Source organism: Hirundo rustica, chromosome 28, assembly GCF_015227805.2.
Source record: "Hirundo rustica isolate bHirRus1 chromosome 28, bHirRus1.pri.v3, whole genome shotgun sequence".
Lineage (NCBI taxonomy): Eukaryota > Metazoa > Chordata > Aves > Passeriformes > Hirundinidae > Hirundo > Hirundo rustica.
The window spans coordinates 2,090,920-2,114,672 of record NC_053477.1 but is presented as its reverse complement, the minus strand read 5'-3'; the positions used below and the strand labels follow the sequence as shown (position 1 = coordinate 2,114,672).

The 23,753-nt window shown below is 49.6% G+C and overlaps 1 protein-coding gene across 3 annotated transcripts in view; it reads left to right on the top strand.

Annotated features, from left to right (window-relative positions):
* The first annotated feature begins 2,232 nt into the window (after nt 1–2,232).
* LRRTM4 (leucine rich repeat transmembrane neuronal 4) overlaps nt 2,233–23,753 on the top strand; it is a 207,683-nt gene continuing 186,162 nt past the window's right edge. The window contains exons 1-2 of one of the 3 annotated variants that reach the window (XM_040087736.2): nt 2,233–2,979; nt 4,947–6,493. In XM_040087736.2, the coding sequence (XP_039943670.1) occupies nt 2,976–2,979; nt 4,947–6,493 (1,551 nt within the window). In that variant the 5' untranslated portion in view covers nt 2,233–2,975. Of the gene's footprint in view, nt 2,980–4,946; nt 6,543–23,753 lie in introns of all 3 variants that reach the window. The other 2 variants (XM_040087738.1, XM_040087737.2) reach the window with 2 other exon arrangements.

The window sequence follows — 23,753 nt, the reverse complement described above, 5'->3', positions numbered from 1 at the left end:
GGTGGCGTTTGTGCTGCAGAGTGAAAGCTCCCTTGGTTCAGCTCAAGTTTTCTGCCTTGGAATTTATGAAATTTTCCATTGGAGCATCATGGGATTTTGAAGGCAGCAAAATCACGTCCACCTTTTGGAAGGAATGTGGGGATTTTGAGGCTCAGTCCCTGGCAGAAGGAGAGCTCATGGCTGGGCTGCCTCAGCTCTGGTAGGATCCAAGGATGTGGGAAAAGCCATCCCTGGAAATGGGTGCAGTTCCTGTGGGCATTGCTCTGCTCGCTCCCAGATCTGGCAGAGTTTCAAATGGACCCATCCTGGAGAATTATCTATCCAAGATGGAATAAATAACTGCACACTTCAGCTTTTACACATATTGGGAATAATAAATATGAATTCCTGCTCCAGTGCTCCTGGCTGTGATGCAGATGGGGTTAACTGAGATTTGGGAAAGGCATTTTCAACATCACTTATGATAATTAAGTTCTGAATCTTGTTTGAGGGAGTTGTGTGTGCTGCTGTCCAATCCAGAACAAAAATAGTGATTAATGATGATATTTTTCATATGCAAATGAATATCTGATCTATAGGTAGCGACAAATTGTCATAACAGAACAAACCAAGCAAGGGTTTTTATTCAGAAGTGAATATTTATGCAGTGTGGGTGCAGATGCAGTCTGGATGCAGATATAGGGGAGGACAGGTTGGTTTCTATGGATTGTTCTGTGGATTATTGTTTATTTTTCGGAATGCAGTTGAACTCTTGGCCCATCTCGTGTCCCAGTGCTTTTTCCTGCTCCTTCAGAGGGCTGGATCCTGGGGCTGGCCAGGAGTAACTCCACCTGGGATGGATCGCTGGAGCAAGCAGCGAGCCAGGAGTGAGGAGTGAGGATGGAAGGGCTGGAATCTGATCTTGAGATTTGTGCAGTTTTCATTTTTGGTGCAGAGCAGGGTCATCAGTGGCCCCCAGACAGCCCCCAGAGATCCAGGCTGTGGAATGCTGAGCAGGGAGATCCTGGGCCACAGTGAGAAATATTTTAAATATTTAAAATTTAAATAACACACGATGGTTGGCTCATGACTGACTTTATAGAGCACTGTCACCATTTTGGCAACTGGAGTGGGATTTGGGCAGGGATTCATTCCCCAAATAACTGATGGGGGTGTTTAGCACAGGGAGGGATGGAAATGGCACAAATATCCAAGTTTTAGGAGCTGTTAAAGCTGTTCCGAACAGCCCAGTGCTGCCCTCTGAGCCACAAATGGTCCCTGTGGGATCCTGGACCCGCCCTGAGCGTTCGAATCCTTGCAGCTCCTGGGTAAAGGAGGCTGCCCGGAGCAGCTCAGGGAGCTCCTGCTGCCCCTGCCCCTGTTCCACATCCCTCTGACACATTCGTGACAAACTGGGAATTAACCCAGCCCTGGAGACCTGGGAATTGACCCAGCCCTGGCGACCTGGCCGGACGCAGGCGGAGGTGAGACCCTGCGGGGGTGTCACAGCCCGGGTCCCCCCCTGGCTCCGGGCTGGACCCCGCGGGATCCCGGCTCCGAGGAGGAAAAAAGGTGCCGCTGATTCTGCAGCTTCAGTTCTGCCTTGCTTATCAAAGTCAGTGTTTTTCTGACTAAAAGGCACTTAGGTTTAAAAAGGGAAAAAAAAAAAAATTACAGGCTGCGAGGAGGGGAATTAACCCTGTTCCAACCGCAGCAGGACACGGAGTGTTTACATTCGGAGTTGCTGCCTGCATTGAAAACAAATGCCTTTTGTGGGGATGATCGGTGTGAATCACAGCCCCTGCCCCTCGGGCCTGTACCAGGACTCTCACTTTTAACCTGCATACATTGCATGCATTCCTTCGCCTGCCCCGGGAATACAGGGGGAAAAAAAAAAAAAAAAAAAAAAAAAAAAAAAAAAAAAAGAAAAAGAGAAGAACAGTTTAGAATTTGCCCAAGCCAAATACATAGGTCAGGTGGATTAGAGCAAGCTCAGGTTGGCAAATCCCAAAGGCGAGCAGGCGTTTTGTTCGGCGTCTCTGTCCGAAAATCCGTAAACATTCCATAACCCGGGGGGTGCGGAGGGCTCTGGCGGGGGAGGACGGTGGGCAAGGCAATGCTGTGTCTTTAATTTTCTTTTCCGAGGGAAGCGAAGTCTGCAGAGCCATGACAGCCTCGCTTGTTCAGCCCTCGATGCGCGTTGGGTTTTCTCCAGTGGAGGGCACTCGGCGCTCCACAAACTCCAGCCTCGGCGCCGACCAGCTCAGGAGCATCATCGCTCTCTGGAAAGCCTCGGAATTAGACGAGAGCTGCCTCTCAGCACAGCTACAAAACACTTTAAACCCGGCCAGCTAAATGGATAAACCCAGCCTGGGGGGCTGCTAAAGCGGGCTCTGGCACAGCGCGGGAGGCCCTGTGCGCTCCGGGAGCCGGAGGAGGATGGATCGCTGTGCCCTGCGATGGCAAAAGGCGGCAGAATGAGGGATGCCAGGCGCCGGCAGAGGTTTGGTCCTTCCTCCCAGAGAAGTTGGTTCGCCTCCATCGCCCGCTCCGGCTTTTCTCGCCGATTGCCACTTAACGCCGCCGGTTCTCTGATGACTTCCACAATGGCTCTCAGAGCTTAGAGTCCCTCCCTACCCCCCCCCACACTCCCCCCCATCCTTCGTCCTGTCTTCCCCACCCCCAACCCCTTCCCCATCCTTTCCCTTCCTCATCCCCAAAATTCTCGCCGGTCCTCTCCGGGGAACTTTGTGGGGTTCCCGGCAGGAACGCTGGATGGCGGCGGGGCGAGCGGCAGCCGGGCTGTGACATGAAGATGCTGATGGTTTAAAGCGAAGGGACAGGTTCTGAAAAAGAGAGAGAAAGGCGAGGGGAAAGCCAGGGGAAAAAAAAAAAAAAAAAAAAAAAAAAAAAAAAAAAAAAAAAAAAAAAAAAAGGAAGAGAGAGGACAAAACAGCTGAAGAAAGGCGAAGGAGGACGTTATTGATGACAAAAGGATGGGTGAGTGAACTTTTGTGGTTTGTTTGCTGGCACGGCTGCAGCTGTGGGGTGGATTTTGCAGCTGGATTATTCGCCGGTGGCGGCGGGGGGGGGGGGGGCACGGGAGGCAGCAGCAGCAGCAGCAGCAGCGCGTTCCGCTGCCAGGTGACTCACGGCACTCGCCTTTGTATTTTTAGCCCCTGTCCCCTGCTCCAGGCACACGCACGCACCTTTCCTCCCGCAGTGGCAGCCGGGGGTGAATTCCTGCCCCGAGTCTGGGGCTGGCTGGCCGGAGCAAAGCCCCTGTGCCGCCCACGCCCGCACCTGCGCGGGCACCGGGAGCTGCGGGTGTGCCCGACACCCCAAATTCCTGCCGGCATCACCTCCCGATCCCCCCGGCGCCATCCGGGCTGGCGTTAACACTTTGCAGGATGTGGGAAGCAAAGGCGAGGGGTGGGGGGGGGAGTTGTTTCTTGCATAGGTGGTTTTGAAGAGGCCCCTGGTACCTCTGCTACATTTCCAGCAGTCATTTGCCAGTCGGTTTTTGGTTTGTTTTTTTTTCCAAGTGTGACAGGTTTATTCCCCTCCTTCCTTCCCCCCCAGCTCCCCAGCCCCCGAGTCTGTAACAGCCAGAACATATTTCTAGCTGGATGCTGCTGCCAAAGAGAACGGAGCAAAAAAAATGAGGATTTAAATTACAAATCTACCCATTAAAGTGGGAGGCAGGGGCATTCTAAATCAGGAATTATTTTTGCAGATTGCCCCTCGGTTTAGAATTGGATTAAAGACCTGCAGCACTGGGTCGGTTCTGTGTGTGTGTGGCAAATAATAATGTGATTATTTATCAAGGAGATATGAGCCCTTGAAATATTTCCTGTTGGAAGAATGCATTTTCATTCTCAGCAAGACTGCCACTCTGGACAGAGGCAGCAGCCCCAAAATTATTTCAGGCGTGCAGATGGGTGTTGGGGGCTCTGACACCCCCTCCACGCCCTCTCAGAATTATTCAGGATTCTATATATTCAATTATTACATATGTCCTCACATCCAGCGCTGCTGCTGCATGACAAGCATGACATCTTAAAGGCAAACCCTGAAAATCAGTCAGGCGAGGGGAACTGAAAGAGAAATATCCCCCTTTAAACTTTCTGGGTTTGCTGCTGTCTGCGAGCGTTGGGGTGGGCATTTTCTTCATCTACCGGATTAATTCAGATTAAGAACTGTCCAGGTATTCACAGCCATATCTGGATAACTTTAAAGGAAGATGGGTTAAGGCAGTGGTTCATTTGAAAGGAATATGTCTCCTGCCTTTAGCTGGCACTGGGGTCCCACGCCAGCATTCCTGGTCCACGTCTCTGAATGGATGAACTTGGTTTCTCTGTGTCTATTTCTGCATTTTAGGTACATAAAACCCACGAGTTTTACTTAAACCCACTCTAAAACCTGAATCACTCAGTGCAAAAAGTAAAACCTTTACTTAGTGCCTCATTTTACAGTAAATACATGTTTTAAAGATGGCTCAAACTTCAGGAGAAGCAGATTTCACTCTTTCTGGGGTAATTAGTCAGGGGGAATTGGACTTGCAGTTGCTTTCTTTGAGGAACACGTTGAGCAGCACGTATGAGCAGGAGCCCTGGCTCATTTCCTCTCCAGCACTGTGGAGCATCCAGCACAGTGACTTGACAAATATGTTTATTGTTCAAACCCCGGCACGGAGCGCTAAGGACACCCCGGCTCCTCGGAGAGCCGGGGGACGGGAGGGAACCGGCTCCTGGCGCTGCTGGGGCCCCGCCAAGGGACTCTGGTGGCGGTGGGGGGCTCCAAGGACGGCGATTTGCACCACAAAGAGCCGAGGCGGGAGGCGAACAGGTTGTCTCCCAAATCCCCCGCTCAGCTCAGGCTGCCCCCGAGCCCCCAGTGACGTGGTGATCTGGTCATTTATCCGCAAGGCTTTCCAACGGCCCTTTTTTTCCTCTCGGATGTTGCAGGTTTCCATGTAGTCAAGCAGCGGGGAGGCTCCAGGGTGCTGCTGGGGCTGCTTCCCCTGGCGCTGCTGGCGGGGCTGGCGGGCGCGCAGCGAGCCTGCCCCAAGAACTGCCGCTGCGACGGCAAGATCGTGTACTGCGAGTCGCACGCCTTCCGAGACATCCCCCACAACATCTCCGGCGGCTCCCAGGGCTTGTCCCTGCGCTACAACAGCATCCAGAAGCTGAAATCCCACCAGTTCGCGGGCCTCAATCAGCTCATATGGCTTTACCTGGACCACAATTACATCAGCTCCGTGGATGAGGACGCCTTCCAGGGCATCCGCCGGCTGAAGGAGCTGATCCTGAGCTCCAACAAAATCACCCACCTGCACAACAAGACCTTCCACCCCGTGCCCAACCTCCGCAACCTGGACCTGTCCTACAACAAGCTGCAGGTGCTGCAGGCGGAGCAGTTCAAGGGCCTCCGCAAGCTCCTGATCCTGCACCTGAGGTCCAACTCGCTGAAAACGGTGCCCATCCGCGTTTTCCAGGACTGCCGCAACCTCGACTTCCTGGATTTGGGCTACAACCGCCTGCGGAGCTTGTCCCGCAACGCGTTCGCCGGCCTTTTGAAGTTGACAGAGCTCCACTTGGAGCACAACCAGTTTTCTAAGATCAATTTTGCCCACTTCCCGCGGCTCTTCAACCTCCGCTCCATCTACCTGCAGTGGAATAGGATCCGCTCCATCAGCCAGGGGTTGACGTGGACCTGGAGTTCCTTGCACAACTTGGATTTATCTGGCAACGACATCGCGGGGGTAGAGCCCGGCACCTTCCAGTGCCTGCCCAACCTGCAAAAGCTGAACCTGGATTCCAACAAACTCACCAACATCTCCCAGGAGACCATCAACACGTGGATCTCGCTCATCTCCATCACTCTGTCCGGGAATATGTGGGAATGTACTCGAAGCATTTGCCCCCTGTTTAATTGGCTTAAGAATTTCAAGGGAAATAAGGAGAGCACCATGATCTGTGCAGGCCCCAAACACATCCAGGGCGAGAAGGTGAGCGACGCTGTGGAAACCTATAATATCTGTGCCGAAATCCAGGTGGTGGCTACTGAAAGGTCCTACCAGGCTCCCAAAACCCCCCAGAGACCTGTGTTCATCCCCAAACCCACCGTTTCCAAACTGGAAAGCCACCAGCCGACATCTGCGCTGCCAAGCCCTTCCGCAGACATCCCGACGCCCGCGGTGGAGCCGGAATACGAGCACGTGTCCTTCCACAAGATCATCGCGGGGAGCGTGGCCCTCTTCCTCTCCGTGGCCATGATCCTGCTGGTCATCTACGTGTCCTGGAAGCGTTATCCTGCCAGCATGAAGCAGCTCCAGCAGCACACGCTCATGAAGAGGCGCAGGAAAAAGGCCCGGGAGTCGGAGAGGCAAATGAACTCCCCTTTGCAGGAATATTACGTGGACTACAAGCCAACAAACTCTGAGACCATGGATGTATCCGTTAACGGATCTGGACCCTGCACCTACACCATCTCTGGCTCCAGGGAATGCGAGGTATGAACCATGATCCTCCTAAAACCATTTCAGCTGCTGGGAAGGAGAGGTAAATGTTCAAAGCTCTTGAGGTATCTCTAAATATTAGAAAGATTAATAAGATTAATGATTTTGGGGTTTTTTTCCTCTTTTTTTTTTTTTTCTCCTGCTTTGGGGTTTGCTCTGTAGAAGGTTTTCTCGCGTTAAATGACAACAGGAAGGGAAGGGATGGTGGTTATTTTGAATAATTAAGACTTATTATAAAAGCGATTAAGTTGGAGTCAACAACTGTGATAAAGGCATCTGGAGTGTTGTTCTCCTCCTGTTTGCACCCATTTGATGAGCTGTGGCTACAAGAGAATCCTATTTTTAATGGATTGGTAGATACAGAGGCGCTTGAGAGCCTTTTCTGGTTTAAAACTAAATATGGAAACCTCTTTTCTCCAGACCCCACATCAAATCTTGAGGGGTTTGTGGCCTATTTAATGATAATGCCAAAGATTTTCTGCATTTTTGATCTGGTTCGGGAGCAAACCAGGGGACAACAGGACTGCAGCACGATCTCGGAGTTGTTTTCCTGGAGCAGCAGAAACAGAGAGGCTGCTCTGGATGTGAGCCTTTGTCAAACAGCGCGTTTGCAAATATCTGGGTTGGGAGAAGGGGATTCTTGGAGGGTTTAATTTCATTTCAATGATCAGTGGAGGCTTGGAGGGCCCTGCTGGAGTTGATTTCCACAATCTTCAGGCCGTGTTGGCGCGCCTGGGAACATGGGAAACACAATCAGGAAAAGCTCTCAGCGCTTCTCTTCTGCTGTCCAGCTTTGCAAGGAAATTCCAAATTTTTTTGTTGCTCTCCTGCCAATGACTCCACTGCTGTGGATGCAGGGGATGGGTTTGCCTGGAATGCTGTTGCTTATTTAGAGCTGGCAAAGGAGGATTTGCACAATTCCATGGTCACTTAATCCTGCTTGTGATGTGGCACCAGGTGGACTTTGCTTCCTAGGCTGTGGATGTTCTACCTGAGAGTGTTCGGTGTGCCTCTTGGAGTTTATTCCCACCCCTTTGTGCAGGTTGGGATTGGCTGTGGGAATTCTGAGCCCTGGCTTTGGCACCCCGGTGCTGTGGGAGGTGTGGTGAAGATGAGCAGAGTGGGATCTGCCGTTCTGGGATCTGGATTGTTCCAAACCCAATGCTTTCACTCTCTGACAATGGGGCGCCTTTGAGAGGTTTCATATTTGGCACCTGAAATCCCCAGGTGGTTTTGGATGGTTTTGGACCGTGGACTTAAGGGGAAGGAAGAAAACTGCGGTGGTTTGGGGTTGCTCTCTCTGGAGCAGTGTTGTCTTCAGAACAGAGAACCACCTGGCACATCCCTGTCACTGCTCCAGGGAAACGCAGGATGAAGGTGTGCGGTTTGGTTTATTCACTGCTACCAGCACAAGCAGAAAATGAGCGATGTTCAAGTTCTTTTGAATTTCCCCCGGCTGTCACAGAGAGCATTCACCTGGCCTGGCAGGCTCAGTCCCCTTCACGCTCGGGTTTAACACCGCTGAAGTTTCATCAGCTTGACTAAAACGTTGTTTCATTTACTCCATGGCGCTGAACAGACAGATAACTGAGCGTCCAGGTAACGACACCACCGCGCCCGATGCATTTTGGGTGGCAGAAGGTAGGGATGACGTTTGGGAGGCTGGAATTTGGGTAATTCGGATGACAGAGGGCAATCAAAAGAGCCCTCCCGGGTGGAATTCCCCCCGGTGGCCGTGGTTGTTACGCACAGCATTAAACACCGCGGGACCCCAGCTCGCCCGGGTTCCGGGCGCTGCGGCAGCACCAGAACGGTTTCCTTTGGGTTAAATTAAACTGACAACAACTTTGCAGGGCTCAGGGGGGGTCTGTGGTGCCCCTGGGTGTAAATCAAACCGTGCAGGACGCCCCAGAGCGCTGTCAGATGGGTCACTCTGTGTTCCTGTCGTTGTTGAACATCCAGCGGCTCTTTGAGCACTGTTAGAGACTAATAAATGATAGAGAATAATAAAGACTTCAGGAGATGGAAAGCAGATCATTGAAGGCACATGTAGCAACCCAAAGCCCCCACTGAAATCCTGTCTTCAGCTTGGATTTGACATTCTGCGTCTCCATAGCTACAAGGTTCCACTTGTAAAAGGAGAGATATTCACTGTACAGCACTTAAAAATGGTAAGAAAAACCCTTGTAGAGTCTTCAGCGGTGGAAAGGGTTTGTGTTTGGTGAAAAAAAAATATATAGGAAATGGAACCTCTCTTTATTTCCTAATTTTCCCCATACTTGTGGAGAACTATTATTTTGTGGAGGTGAACTATTATTTTGATGCAGCTCAGGCCCCTGGGGCTGCCTGGCTCCTTCCCTGCACTCAGCCTGAGGTTTCTCCCAAAAAAAGAGGGAAGGGGAGTGCCTGGATACCTGCGTGAGGGCAGGCAGGCTCCAGGACTCCTTGCTTGGCAGCTGATTGATTTTACTTCTTGTAGCAATATTTTCCAAAGCGTTGTCTGATTTCGTGTGTTCACCCCCCCCATGCCCGGGGGCAGCTGAGGGTCCAAAAACGGTGTGGTTTTTGGGAAAGGGCGATGGATCCGTTCCATTTGAGCTGGGAAAGGAAAGAGACGCCAGATCAGACACTGCTGTGGGTGCTGGGGTGGTTTTTGACGTCAGGTGAGCAGAGCTGGTACCTTCGCAGGGATCATTTCAGGTGTGGAAGCATCCAGCTCATCTCATCTCATCCACAAACCACTCATTTTCCACGGCACAACCGGCCTGGGAATAATGTGCTGTGGTATTTCCACAGGTTCTTTTCTCCACAGCAGCTCCAGGGACGGTGCTGTTTTAAAATTCCATGAGGTTTTGTGCATTCGGCAGAGGCCCACGGGTGAGAGCTGCCCTGGAGCAGGGCAGGTGCAGCTGTGCTTTGTGGGGCTGCTTTCCCCAGGCCCTGCTTCGGGAATTATTCCTTGTGCTGGGGAGAGGGAGCCAAAGGCAGGCTGGCTGCAAACGGGAGCAACTTTGGCAGCAGTGGGATTATAATCACTGACACCTGGCCTGTGCTCGTCTATTTAGTCTCTTGGCAGGGCTTGCTAAAATAACTGGATGCTCCTGATTTTGGCTCTGGCAGTCCAGTTAGAGCGCTGCTCCCTCAGCCTGGGATTTGCTCGGTGCATCTCCCTCCCTCTCGCTTTCCCATTTATTTGTACGTTTGCTGGAGATCTGGAAGCTGCAAAAAGGGATTTCACAAAGCCAGCTACGGTATTCTGCATTTCACGCGTATCGCACTCACAGAATATCTGGGAATGGCTCGCTGGGAAGGTGTTGTGAGGACAAGGAGAATGTTCCTGTCTCCTGGAAGGTCACTGCTGTCCCCTTTCCCAGGCTGGCAGGGACAAAACAAACACCAGGCAGACAGGTGAGCAGCTTTTTTGTGTGAACTGAGCGCTGTGAGGTCGCTTTTTAACACCTCTCCCTCCCCGTGCCTGGCCGCACCCCGTGGATAAACAGCCACCTGTTCACACACAGGGACGGCTCTGCTGCGTTTTCCACAGGAGCGACGGCAGGCCGGGCTGCCGCTCGTGTTCACGCGTTTTAAATCAGGCACACGGAACCACCTTCAGCTGGAATTCTGCTCCTTCCCCTCTTCCCGATGGGAAGAAGAAAAATTGATAGAGGAATTAAACGTGTGCAGGCTTGGTGGGCTGCTGCAGAGCTGCTTCTGAGCCTAATTTGAAGGGAGATGTTGACGTGCTGGGTTTGTTATTTATTTATTAAACATCAGTGGTGCTGCTTGGAGAAAGAAGCAAAGAGGATAAACCGGAATAATTTCCGTCTCCAGAGAGGGTTTAGGGTGAGGTTCCAGTACTGTAACTCAGCGTTAAAAGGGGTGCCCTGGGGCTCAGCCTGAGCTCAGAAGGTGTTGTGACCTGATGGGAGAAATCACCCAAGGACTGCCCGAATTTTACAGTTTTTAAATTCTTTTGAGAGCAGCGGTTGCATTTCCTTTGGCCATCAGCCTGAGGGGTTTGTGAGGACCCCGTGGCTGAGGTGTGAGTTCATCAGGGCTTGGGGGAATGGGAAGGGAGCTATCCCAGAGGTGGGACCTTGGAAGGAGCAGGACTGGGAGGTGAGGAGTGATGAGATGGGAGCAGAAACTCTTCATTAACCCTTTGTGCTCAAGGCAGGGCCAAAGCGCCGGGGGTTTCTTTCCAGTGCCTCTTCTGGGACACAGGAGAATGAGCACGGTTCACTCAACTTCTCTGCTCCCTTCTGTGCTCTGGCTCCTTCTCCCCTCTCTGCTTCCAGCCCTCTGTGACTGTGGAACCTCAGTTTGGGCTGGGCTGTAAACCGAGGGTGAATCAGCCCAAGGAAAGCATCCTGGGTTTGTATGGGGGGAGTCAGGGAAGGGGAAGGTGACAGCTGCTGCTCAGAGCTCTGCCCGTGGAGGAACAGCTCAGGAGGGGCTGGCACATCTGAGAAATCATTGAGTCATAAAATGGTTTGGACTGTGGGCCTGATACTTCTGGTCTAAGAGACTTTAGCCTGCTTGCAGTGCTGTTTCCCAAGGGAAAAGTTCTCGAGAAGGCTTCTTCTCAAAATCTTGGCAAAACAACTCCCCTTTCCCAAAACAATCCTTCTCCAGGCGGTGTTTTGCTGTTTCTCTAGTTTCATCAACGGGATTAGAGAGGTGTCGTTCCTGTTCCTATCATGTTAAGTCTGTATTGGAACACCTTATAAAAGGTGGTAAGAATTAGACAATAAAACCTTCTACACTCTTTGCCTTCTGAAAAATACTTGGAGTCTTTTGTCTTTCTTTCGTGTCCAACAGCCACAGTTTGGGCTGAAGGAGCCCTTAAGATCACCCAGTGCCATGGGCAGGGACACTTTCCACAGCCCTGGGTTGCTCCAATCCCCATCCAGCCCGGCCTTGGACATTCCAGGGATGGGGCAGTTCTCACCGCTCCGAGCCTTTCTTTGCCCTTGGCATTGCAAATATAACCCCAGGCTGAGGGGAGCTGTGCCGGAGACGTAGCAAGAAATGCACAGGGGCAAAATTTCCCTGGGCTCAGCACTTGCGAAGTGTGAGAGCTCCCAAAGACGTTCCCAAAATTGACTGGCCGTGTTTCCGGAGGAGCCGAGCCAGCTGTGCCTCCTGCAGCAATTGAGGGCTGCAGATTTGGAAAGGAAATGCAGGAGGATGTGGAACACTTCTGAAACTCTTACTCGGTGCTTCCTCTGGCGCCTGGCTGAGAGAGGAGCTCATCGGGAGTTTGGGCTTGGGATACAGGTGCTGCCGAGACCTTGGAAGTGGATTGCTCTGGGATAATGCAGAGCTCAGAGGCAAAGGAAGGAGCTGAACCCATCTCTCCCAAATTCTCCTCAGCTCGGGAACTTCCCTGAGCAGATTCCAGGCACTGCATTTGCTCCGTTAGGTCCTGCAGCTGACGGCTCGTTATTGCCAGAGCTCTGTAACTGCCCTGTGCATTCCCAGCCTTGGGCACAATGCCCAGCTGGGAACATCCTCCCTCTGCTTCCTCCTCACCTTTTTTCCCCACTTCCCCAAATGTTGCCACTTTCCAGAACCCCCGTGGTTTAAGTTCTGCCCAGTGAGGATGCTCAAATGGAGAGGCTGCTGTGCTGACGAGAGGAGAACGCTGGTTATTCCCATTCCTTGTGAGGGATTCCTGCACTCCTGGAATCGTGACAGATGCCATTTTCCCCCTCTCCATCTCCCTTTTCCTTGCACTCCCCCCTTCCCCTGCCTTAGCTTGCTCTCTGTGATGTGCTGCCAGTGTTTTAAGGAGGAGAAAGGAATAGATTAGAGTGGAGCTCAGGCCAGCAGGGACAACACTCAAGGAATTGGGGAAGGAATCTCTTCAATTGTGGGTTTTAATTCTGAACAGGCACAAAATACAAGACACACACTGGGAGGGGCAAACAATTTTATTAGGAAATGTATTGCTGCTGGAAATGTTCCTGACAATCTCCTCCTGGGTAACAGAGCTGACCTGAGCCTGGATGTTGGGAATTTCCTCTGAAATCCAGTGGCTGCAGAGTCACGGAGCAGGCTGGGAATAACCAGGGCTGTGTCCATGGTTTGCTCTGCTCCTGGATATTCCTTTGGACCATCTGCCCCTGGCAGGAGAGGTCTACAGGTCTCAAATCCCTTGGGATTGTGGTTCAGGCCCCAGCTTTCCCTGGAGATGCTCCTGGTACCATTGGAATTCTCAGTCTCTCCCAGTGGGAGCTGCCAGCACTCGGAAGCGTGCATCGTTCCATCCTGTTACCCGTGGTGTAAACGCTGTGACATGAGAAATTCCGAGTGATCCGTGTTCACAGCACTCCCAGCACGCCGGGACTGCCGTTCCCAGGCGGATATTCCAGCCCTGAACACGGATGGGCCGCGGCCAGAAGCGTCTCTGACACCGCTCAGCTTTTATCACCTCTGCCCCCCATGCAGCAGAATGAGCTCAGGTCACCTCTGGATCTTCCCACCTCCACAAAAAGATGAGTGGATCGATCCTGAGGGGTTTCCAGGGAGTTGTCAGCTGTGTCTCAAGCTGCAGAATTCCGCTTTGTTGAAGCTGTAGCACACAGGGAAGGGATGACACGAGAGGCTGTTGGCAGCGCTGGCTTCTTGGCCTGGAGGATTTGTTTTGCCTTTGCCTTTTTCATTTACGGGGAAATAGGAATCTCTTCCTGGCAGATGGATCAGTTGTGGTGCTGTCATGGGCAATGGGTTGGGAATTCCAAGAAGGAGAAGGAAGGGAAGGACAGAAAATGGTGATTATCTCTGATTTCTCACCTTCTGTGCATGTCCAGCTACAGCAAAACTCCCCCTTTGCCTCATGGCTCAAATACAGATTTATTTGGGGGGTTTTAGATCCATTTGAATAAAATGGGCTGGAACAGGAGCAGTTCTTGGGTGCTGGCAAGGCAGAGTCTCCTCAAAGCTCTGTGGTCCAGGGCCGTGTCTCCATCCGTGGGCAGCTTCCTCCAAAAACGCTTTGTGAGGGTGCTGGAGCTTCTCTGCTTTCCTTTCTATCCTTTGTGGGGCTTTCTTTCCATTCGTACTTCAAGTTCTCAAAACGCATGAGATAAGGAGCATTCTCCTGAATTTTAGTCCCTACATCACATACTTGGTGATCTTAAGCAAAATCTCTTTGCTCTGAAGGTTCCTTGTTTTTTTTTTTTTTCCCCTGTTCTTTCACCAACACAGTTCTATTCAGTTTCCCCTGAAATGCACAATAACAAAAAAGAAAAATTATATTTGTGGGTTTAGGCTGTGGGGAAAACCAACGTGATCAATCTGACTGTGATCCAAGGGGGCCTTTGATGCTGCGTCCTTGCACAGGTGTGTATTTTGTTCACGGGGAAGACTGATTTCATCCCTGACTTTATCCCGAGATTTGCGAGTCCTTTAATCAAATAAAACCACCGAATATTTCCTGCCTGAGCATTTCAGCTGCAGAAGGGTTGTGTGAGGAGAGAAGCGAGCTGGCTGTGAAGTCACTCGCTGCGAAACGTGGAGGGGATGTGGCACGTCCTTCATGGCAGCAGGCGGAGCTCAGGAATTGCTCTGGGGTACAAATCTTTGGGGCCAGAGCTTCCAGCTGCCCCTGGGATAAATACACGGGGTGGGAAAAAGCGATCCCCATCTCCCAGACTGGATAGGCAGTGAATGAAAGAAGCACTTATAGAGCAGGAGGTTCTTTGTCATTTTTATTTCTCCCCATGTAAACGCTGGGCAAGATTTTTCTTCTCATGTGGAAGAGGTTGGATTTTCCTTTATGTCGCTTGGGTGTTGATCCAGTCAGGAAGCAATTGATAGGGAAATATGGAAAAAGTTGGATTTTCCTTTATGTCGCTTGGGTGTTGATCCAGTCAGGAAGCAATTGATAGGGAAATATGGAAAAAGTTGGATTTTCCTTTATGTCGCTTGGGTGTTGATCCAATCAGGAAGCAATTGACGGTGAACTATGGAAAAAGTTGGATTTTCCTTTATGTTACTTGGGTGTTGATCCAATCGGGAAGCAATTGATGGTGAAATATGGAAGAAATTGGATTTTCCTTTATGCTGCTTGGGCGTTAATCCAATTAAAAAGCAATAGATGGTGAAAGAAGGAAGGAATTATTTGTGTTTGGGCAGCAGCTGACAACTCCTGGGTTTAATCACTGTTTGGAAACACCAAAGGAGTCATTTTTGTGCCTGGGAGAACAGGACACAGCAAATACTCTGAGCCAGAAAGAGGAAATGAGATCAGAAGTGTGATTTCCTCGGAGGAGCTGCCCAGGGAGTGGGGCAGCCTGGGATTTGGGAATCCTTTGGGAGTATCCTGGTTTTGGATGCTCCAGCTCTCAGCCCAGGGCTGGCACAGTTCAGCCCAAGGTCTGGCATCCAAGGAAGGACCCGTTTGGCGCTGAGTGCGAGCTCCAAGGTGTCCATGGGGAATGTCAGGCTCACACTCCGTGCCTTGCACTCTCATCCACCCAAACCCCATTTTTTCCAGGCTTTTCCAACGCACTGAGGGTGTCTTTGATGAAGAGACTTGAGTTGTGCGGTTTTGCTCATTTTCAGTCCGTCCTCATTAAAAAAATCAGCTTCTCCTTCTGTGTGCTGGCCTCTGAAAGCCCCGCTGATTCCTCCGCGCTCTCATCCTTCACTGCCACAGCCATTTGGATCATCTCTGGGCTGTGATGGATGCTTTAAAAGGAACCAACAAGGCCATCAAATTCCTGCCCCCGTTCAACCAGCATTTGTTAATGTTCTAAATCATCCTGGGCCTGAAATGTGCTGCTTCTTAAATTTAGAACGATGTGATTGCCTAAAGCTTCTCCATGTGTTAATTAAATCATCATAATTGTGGTTTCTGGAGACTGACAGGTTATAAATAGTTTTTCCTTCTCCCCCTCCTGCAATAATTGGTGGGAATGACGGGCAAACCAGCCATTGTTTAACTGCGCCTCTGACACTGCTCTTCCCATTCCAACCCCGTTTCTCTGCCGTCACTTGATTGTCCTGAAATAATCAGCAGTGTCATCCTCAAAGGCTGCTTAATTGCCAGGCACTTCTCGCATTACGGGACAGGGAGAGAAGTGCTTTTCATCATTATCCCTTTAATTTAGTGGGACGGGAGGTCAGGAGCTCCGGAGGTCAGGGCAGAGGTTCCATGTACACACTGACAGGACACTGAATAAACACTGACATATTTTAGTCATCATTTTTCCTCCATCTACCCTGCCTCATCCGAGATTTTGTGGAAGGAGAAGCCTTGGTGTTCTGGACATCGTTCTCCTCTGTTGCTGCCATGGAGTCATGGAATGGTTTGGGTTGGAAGGGATCGTAAATCCCATCCCATGGGCAGAGACACCTCCCACTGTCCCAGGGTGCCCCAAGCCCTGTCCAGCCTGGCCTTGGACTCTTCCAGGGATCCAGGAGCAGCCACAGCTCCTTTGGGAATTCCATCCCAGCCCCTCCCCACCCTCACAGCCAGGAATTTCTTTCTAATATCCCATCCAACGCTTCAGTTCAAAGCCATTAAAGGCAGTTTACATCACCTGGGCAGGTCCAGCTTTGCTGTGCTGGAAAAAGGCAGAACAACCTGGTGGGATCACACCCGCTCTGGAAACAAACCCCAGCCGCAGTTCAGGGGATGGAAAAGAAAATGCTGCAAACACTGAGGCTCACCAAGACTTTGTGCCCATCTCCCTGCTCCCCTCCTGATCTTCCCCAGCTTCAGAGCAGCTCTGTGGGGAGCATGTGGGAATGAGGCAGGAAGGATGGGAATGGGAACGGGAACATGCCTCAGCTGGCATTATACACGATCCCACTGGGCAGTTGGGTTCTGCTCCCCTCTAATGTGGGTCTGCAGCTGTTTACGGCTCTAATTTGCAGCAGAACCTCAGGCCAGGGCTTGATCTGCTGCTCTGGATCCTACTTCCTCTTCCAATTATCCAAGGAAAGCACACCAGTTCCCTGAGCTCTGGAGTGCTGGGAAGTGTGCTGCTGATCGGCACAACCCAGGGCTCTGCAGGATCCAAGGATGTGCACAACTGTGGAATCAAAAGGGCTGGAAATTGAAATGGAATTGCTTAGGTTGGAAAAACTCTCTAAAATCATCAAGTCCACTGCCAAGGCCACCAGCGATCACACCCTCAAGTGCCACATCCACACGGATTTTGAATCCCACTGGGGATGCAGAGTCCACTGTTACCCTGGTTTTTCTGAGTTTCTTTATTAGCCTTTTGATTTTCATAAATGGAGTCAGATCTTTTAGTTACTGTAGAATAATAAAGCAGTTTTTCTACCTTTCCCACAGAAGTAATATAAACAAATCCTTTGTTTTTCATTCTCTGTCTTTTGTTTGCGTATTTCTAACCTGAAAACAATTGTAACTGACAATTCGTCTGGCCACTGAGGCTGAGGGGTGGAAACCCCAAAAAACCAATCTTCTGCTAGACCCACAAATGTATAAAAAGTAAAAGAATGAACAAAGGGGCTCTCTTCTCTCCGCTCTTTCAGCTGGGAGCTGGATCGGAAGAACCTCTGCGAAAATCTCTTGTCTGCGTGTGATTGCTTTGTGTGTCTCGGTGACAGTCCACCACTCACCTTTTTCCATGCCTGAAGACCCTTTTGGGGGAGAAATTTCCCACAATACCCAACCTCACCTTCCCTTGGTGCAACCTGAGGCCATTTCCTCATGTTGGATAAAGCTTCTCCACAGGAAACAGAACCCTTCATTCCAATACTGGAGGATGTCCCTCCTTGCTGGGAGTTTGGCAAGCAGGAGGATCGGGGATGAGGCCGCAGGACCTGAGCACTGTTGTAAACTCCGCCGTAATTTATTGTGAGCAGGCAAAGGTCTCTGCGCGGCAAACTGCTGCGCTTCAAAAGAGGAAAGCAAAGCAAAGCAAAGTCACGTTGACTTTCACTAGAAACCAGTCCTTGAAGCCTTGAAAATCCCTCCTGCCTCGCTGTCCCTGCCCTCCCCTCCACTTACCGGGGTGCCCTGCCTTTCTCTGCTGCCTCTGGGGGGGCTCTGGAGCGGGGTCGGGGTTTGGCTGCTGCTGCAGCATGAAAGGGAAAAGCATCTTCTGGGGCCTCCAGCCGCGCCTGTTTTGTTCCTGCCATAAAAGCCAGTCTGGAGAGCTCTGCTTTGTCTTGGGGAGGCATTAGCACAAGGCTGTTTAGTGCTTTTAAAACTCTAGCCTATATTCAAATGCAACGGAGACTGACTTAAAGCCACTCAGGTGCTGCTCGTCCCCGGAGTGAAATCGAACGATTTCAATGGAAATTTCGCAGCCATTTCTTCCCCCAGAGTTATAATTTTCTTTCTCAGAGCCTCTAAATCACACATTAGGCTGCTGGCTTTAAAAGCCACATCAATGTCACTTGTGAAGGCAAATGAAGGCGGCGCGTGGTTTCTCTGCAGTGGGAACACAAATGGTGCAAATCAGGAAAGGAAGGAGCCCACTGGCGATTTTGAATTATGAGTAGTTTTTATTTGAAAACAAGATCTATGGGTATTTCCTTCGGTGCTGTTGCTTTGTTGAATGTATTAAGGGTCCCACTGTGTATAAATTCCTTGACAATCTGAGGAATTGATTAACCTCTCTCTATTTATGATTAGCTCCCAAATTTATTCTATTAGTTTTCGAGAGTGAGGTCTGGACGCCGTTGTTTTGCTGTAGAAGGTGAGGGACTGGAATTAATGTTGCCTCAATAAATTTTCCATGGAGGCGATGAGGAAAAAGAATTCACATTTCCCTGATATTTTGCCCTGAGTCTCATAAACGGATCGGTGCAGTGAAGGTGTCCCTGCCCATGGCAGGGCAGTGGCACCGGCTGGGCTTTAAAGTCCTTCCTGACCCAAACCATTCCAGGATTTTTTAATTCTACATAAAGAATGGAAGTGGGGCAGACTTCCCCACCTGCTTTGCCACCCAACTTGACGAATTTCGCTGTTTCCAGCCCCAGTAATTTCTCTGCACTAAAAGGTGCCTCCAGAGAGTCACCTGAGGACTCGCAGAGCAAACTCCACTTCCCTGATAATTTGTTCCAAAGGTTAATAACCTCCACAGCACGAAATAACTTGCCCGGCTGCTAAAATCATTCCTTTCTCCAGCGGAAGGAGGACGAAGCTGGGGTTTAATTCGTGGCTCGGGAGCGCTGTGAGTGTTCCCCAGCCCTGTGGCCACAAACCCACGTGGAGATTCGCACATGGAAACAGCCCCGTTCCTGCCCCTCAACGAAATCCCACTTTTATGGCATCATTCCAGGAAAACTGATATTTATCCCTGCTGCTGATACGGAATTCCCAGCTTGGCTCTACTTCTCCTGCTCCTCTCATCCTGTTTTGGCTCAGTCCGTGACTCGGTCCTGCCTTGCTCCCTGTGGGAGCAGTTCCAGGTTTTCCCTTCATGGATTTGTTCTTCCAGCTTAGACAAAAGCAGGAACCTTTTGTGAGCCCGTGACATCTCCACCTTTCTCTCCGTGGAACACTGGCCATAATCTTGAGGTGATAGCATTAAAGATATGGATGTTTTTCCATGCTCTGAAATGCCATTTTACGCTAAATACCATTTAAATACCATTTAAAGTGGTGCAATCCACATTCCCACTAGTCTGGAAGCCACCAAAAGCCTCGTGCATGCAAAAATCACTGCAAACCAAGCTCAGTATCATGTTAGTACATCCTCAGATTGCTGGGAGTTCTGGAAGTAGTTTTCTTTCTTATTCAGAGCAATTTAACACACTATTAAATATCAGCTGTCCAAAAACAGCCTGAAGAAAAGACTTCTTCACCACCCAGGCTCCAAATGTGGGGAAGTTTTGGCCTCACCGGCATGGAATTTTGTAGTTTTGCATTTAGTCTCCTGCTCCAGTGGGGATGTAATGATGATTATTTAACTCCATATCCATTTAAAAAAAAAAAAAAAAAAAAAAAGAGTTCTGGAAGGATCTGGGTTATTCTGGAATAAGTAAATTCAAGAGCTCCTGTAAATTCAGGATTTTGGCAGTTGAGTGAGGGAAAAATGAAGGCATTTGTCAAAGACCCCAGGCCTGTCCTGCCCTGAAGAATTAACAAATTCCTGGTTACGGGGAGTTCACTAAAGATCCACGAGGAGTCCAGCAGTTGTTCAAGTTTTATTTCCTGCTTTAATTTGGGATGAGAAAGCGCTGAAGGTGAAGTTGAGTCAGAGAATTGAGGGGATTCCTTGTCTCTGCAGGCCAACCAAAGGACAGGTTTGGTGAACGCCTGGTTTTTAGAACATCTCTTTTTCTGGAAACATCCCGAGCTTTTGAAATCCCCATTAAAACTCAGACCTGGAAATTCGAAGGTGTTTGTGCCTGGGAAAACCCAACCAGGCGCATCCCTGGAGCGTTCCCATGGCCGGATGTTTCCTGTGGATGATTTCTGACTAGGAAATGCTTTTTTCACTTCAAATAAATCCGTAACTCTTTTAGCCAGGGCTGCTAAAGAGGGAGCTGGATGTGCTGAGTTCTCTCCGTCCCCTTCCTCCCAGCAGTGGATAAAATTACTTCTCCTGGTGCCACCTGGGGATGGATCCTTCAGAGACAGAACATTACTATAAAATAAATCCTCTCCTGAAGTCTGTCTTTTAGTTTGAGCTAGAACAGCTGGTTAAATCACCATTAAGGAGAAAAAAAAAGATCCAAAAGGGGGAAAAAATATTATTCCCTTAGAAGATGTGTCAGGTAAAAAAAAAAAAAAAAAAAAAAAAAAAAAATAGAAGGGATTTCTCTTCATTCCCAGCAATTGTTAAATCTCTCCTGCACCAAGGGGGTGGATGGCAGGACAGGTTTAATCTTTAAAATTTAAAAAAAAGGAAAAGCCTTTGAGTGATTTAATTATTCCGTGATCACTGTTTTAAGTATTTATCAGGTAATAACCCAAATTAGCAGCGTAGAGCTGAATTCAGGGAAAAGGAGATAAAATAAATGACAAACAAAAACCATACAAACCCCATAAGCTTTCCCCTGCCTCTTTTTGTTTGTTGGTTTGGTTTTGTTTGTTTTGTTGGGGTTTTTTTGTTGGGGGTTTTTTTGTGTGTTTTGTTGTTGTTGTTATTGTTTTGGGAGTTTGTTTTGTTTTGTTTTGGAGGTTTTTGGGGTTTTTTTTGGAGGTTTTGTTGTTGTTGTGTTGTTTTGTTTTGTGTTTTGGTTTTGTTTGTTTGTTGGTTGGTTTGGTTTGGTTTTTTGGGGTTTTTTGGGGGTTTTTTTTGTTTTTGTTTTTTAATTTTATGGGTTTTACAGTCCACCCCTGGCCGTTATTTTTCATCCTGACCTGGTGGCCAGGTAAGACAAGGTAGGGGCTGCCCTCAATTCAAACTTAACGGCAGCAATTAATTAGTGGCTGTGTGTACATTTTGTAAGTGGTTTAAGAAGTGCTGGTTAAACATTGATGAATTTTAAAGCAGGATAAGCACATAAATAAGAGGTCACATGTGATTTCTGATCATTTCTTACAGCAAGTATTAATTTTTTATTAATTCTGGAGAGCTGTTTACAAACCGCCTGGCACCAGCTGCAGTCGGAAGGCAAATGAAGCCCTCAGAAAAGGAGGGGGAACTCGACAGAAACTCCTCCCTCCTCCAGGGGCATCAGGATGAACCATCCAGGGAACAAAACACGGGCTGGAGCTGTCCCCAGTGGGTGCCGAGATGGAAATTGGGGATTGTTGGCGCCTCTGGGCTGTTACCCTGGTTTTTCTGAGTTTCTTTATTAGCCTTTTGATTTTCATAAATGGAGTCAGATCTTTTAGTTACTGTAGAATATTAGAGCAGTTTTTCTACCTTTCCCACAGATGTAACATAAACAAATCCTTTGTTTTCATTCTTTGTCCTTTGTTTGCATATTTCTAACCTGAAAACAATTGTAACTGACAATTCGTCTGGCCACTGAGGCTGAGGGGTGGAAACCCCAAAAAGCCAATCTTCTGCTAGACCCACAAATGTATAAAAGTAAAAGAATAAACAAAGGGCTCTCTTCTCTCCGCCCTTACAGCTGGAAGCTGGATCAGAAGAACCTCTGCAGAAATCTCTTGTCTGCGTGTGATTTCTTTGTGTTTCACGGTGACATCTTGGCCAGCCCCAGCCTGGAAGCTGGAAGTTCAGAAAGCTCTCGTTTGGGATGTTTTGTGTCATTCCACACCCTCCAAACACGGGAGTGATGTGGTTTGAGTCACCCTGAGGTCAGAACAACCACGAGGGGATGCCTGTACGTGAGCGCAGGCTTGCCTTACTACGAGTTGTAAAGTTACTCCTTGGAGCACCTTCAAACCAAGGAGATTTCCTTGATCCTGGAGGTGAGGGGTGGGAGCGGCGGCCTGGGCTGTCAGAGCCCCACGCTGGTGCAAACCGCGCTGAAACCCGTGGGTATCTTACGGCTCTTTGCACAAAACCACGGCAGGGCTCATAAATCTGGAGGGGAGTGTAGGAGCCTGGATTTCCACAGGGGAGGAACCGGGAATGGGAGAACCTGGAGCCGCTGCAAAGCCATCACTCGTGTCCCAGGTGGAACAAACCCTAGGGAGTGTTTCCTTCAGCAGAAGAAATGATGCAGGTGAAGGAGTTATCCCGGAATTCCAAGCTGTGAGTGGCTGAGCTCCAGAGGAAGGGGGTGCTGCTCCCAGATAACGTCCACCACTTATCCTGTGAATTCCAGAGTCTTTACAAACCTTTCAAAAAGAGGAATAGCAACAATAAAATCCTCTTTTCTCCCTGTTTTCCTTTCCTGGATCACTGCTGGTGCGCTGGGATCCCACTGGGAGCCCTGCTCATGCCGTGGTGTCCCTGGGCATCAGCTCCACCTTTGTTTCAGAGCTCGGCAGTATTTCCCTTCTTCCAGGTGGGCATTTTCTGTCCCCTCTCCTCGTGCTGATTGCTGATTATGTGGATGTAAGGATTGTTTTGTTTCCCTTGGAAAGCCTTTGCTTGGGACTATTTCATCCTCAGCTTGGAAGCAGACAGCGGCAGGAACATCAAACGGAGCTCTCCGAGCCACCTGTCCCCCTGCCAGTAGGCAATTCTCGTCTTTTTATTTAATGTACTCCCATCCCCTCACCCATCTCATGCTTTATCTGAAGCTTTTCTCCCCTCCATCCCACCCTCTTTAATTGTCAGGTGTTTTTTCCCCTCCTCTGAGCCTCAGCTGATTTCTTCAGGGAGGGTCCTTGAACTTGTCAGGTTTCTCTTCAGAAGGATCCTTGCAAAGGCTGCTGCTCTGGTGCTGTCCTTTTTTTATCTTTTCCAAAGGCACTTTGAAGTGATATTTTCCCCTTCGTGTTTTGCGAGGCAATCTTAAATTTTCAAGGAAAAAAATCGCTTTATTCATAAAAGATCTGATCATTGTTTTCCTCCTATTTTCGCTTTCCGCACCAGTTGTTTGTATTTATCCGAGGGTGGAGCGCAGAGGCTCTGCTGAGTCTCAGCCCCTGTTCCAGAGGCTGCTTCACACTTTGGAATGTCGCTGCTCCAGTGAGCTGGGCAGCCGCAGAGCCTGGCTTTGTGTCCCCGTGTCCTGGGCTCAGGATCCATTCTCTGGCCTGGAATGGTTTGGGTTGGAAGGTTCTCAAAGGTTGGTCCAGTGTGACACAATCCATGGGCAGCTCCCGCTGTCCCAGGCTTCTCCAGCCCGGCCTTGGGCACTGCCAGGGATCCAGGGGCAACCACAGCTCCTCTGGGAATTCCATCCCAGCCCCTCTGCTCTCACAGACAGGAATTCCTTCCCAATTTCCCATTTAAATCTCCCCTTTCCCAGCTTGCAGCCACTCCCTGTGTCCTGTCCCTCCATCCCTTGTCCCCAGTCCCTCTCCAGCTCTCCTGGAGCCCCTTCAGGCCCTGGAGGGGTCTCTGAGCTCTCCCATCTGCAGGATCTCTCCTTTCCTTTCAAGGTCACCAGGCTGGAAGGGTTCTGTGTCTTTCCACAGATTTTTCCACTTGTGCCATTAACCAGACGACCTTTGGCCTAAAAATTTGAGTTTTATAATCTTCTTCCTCATGTAGAGAGTCCCCTTGGAGCCAATAAACTTTGTAATGGCCTCAAAGCACACATCAGAATCAGGTTTTACCAAGTTTAAACTGGGGGTTTTTTTGGTTTGGTTTGGGGTTTTTTTTCTTATAAACAGTGCTTCCAGTCTGATTCCCATTTTGGAATCCACTTTGTGCAAAATTTACCAGAAAGCTTGGTCCTCTGGAGTGTAATCTCATCCAGGCCATCTGGGAATGAGGAATTCAGG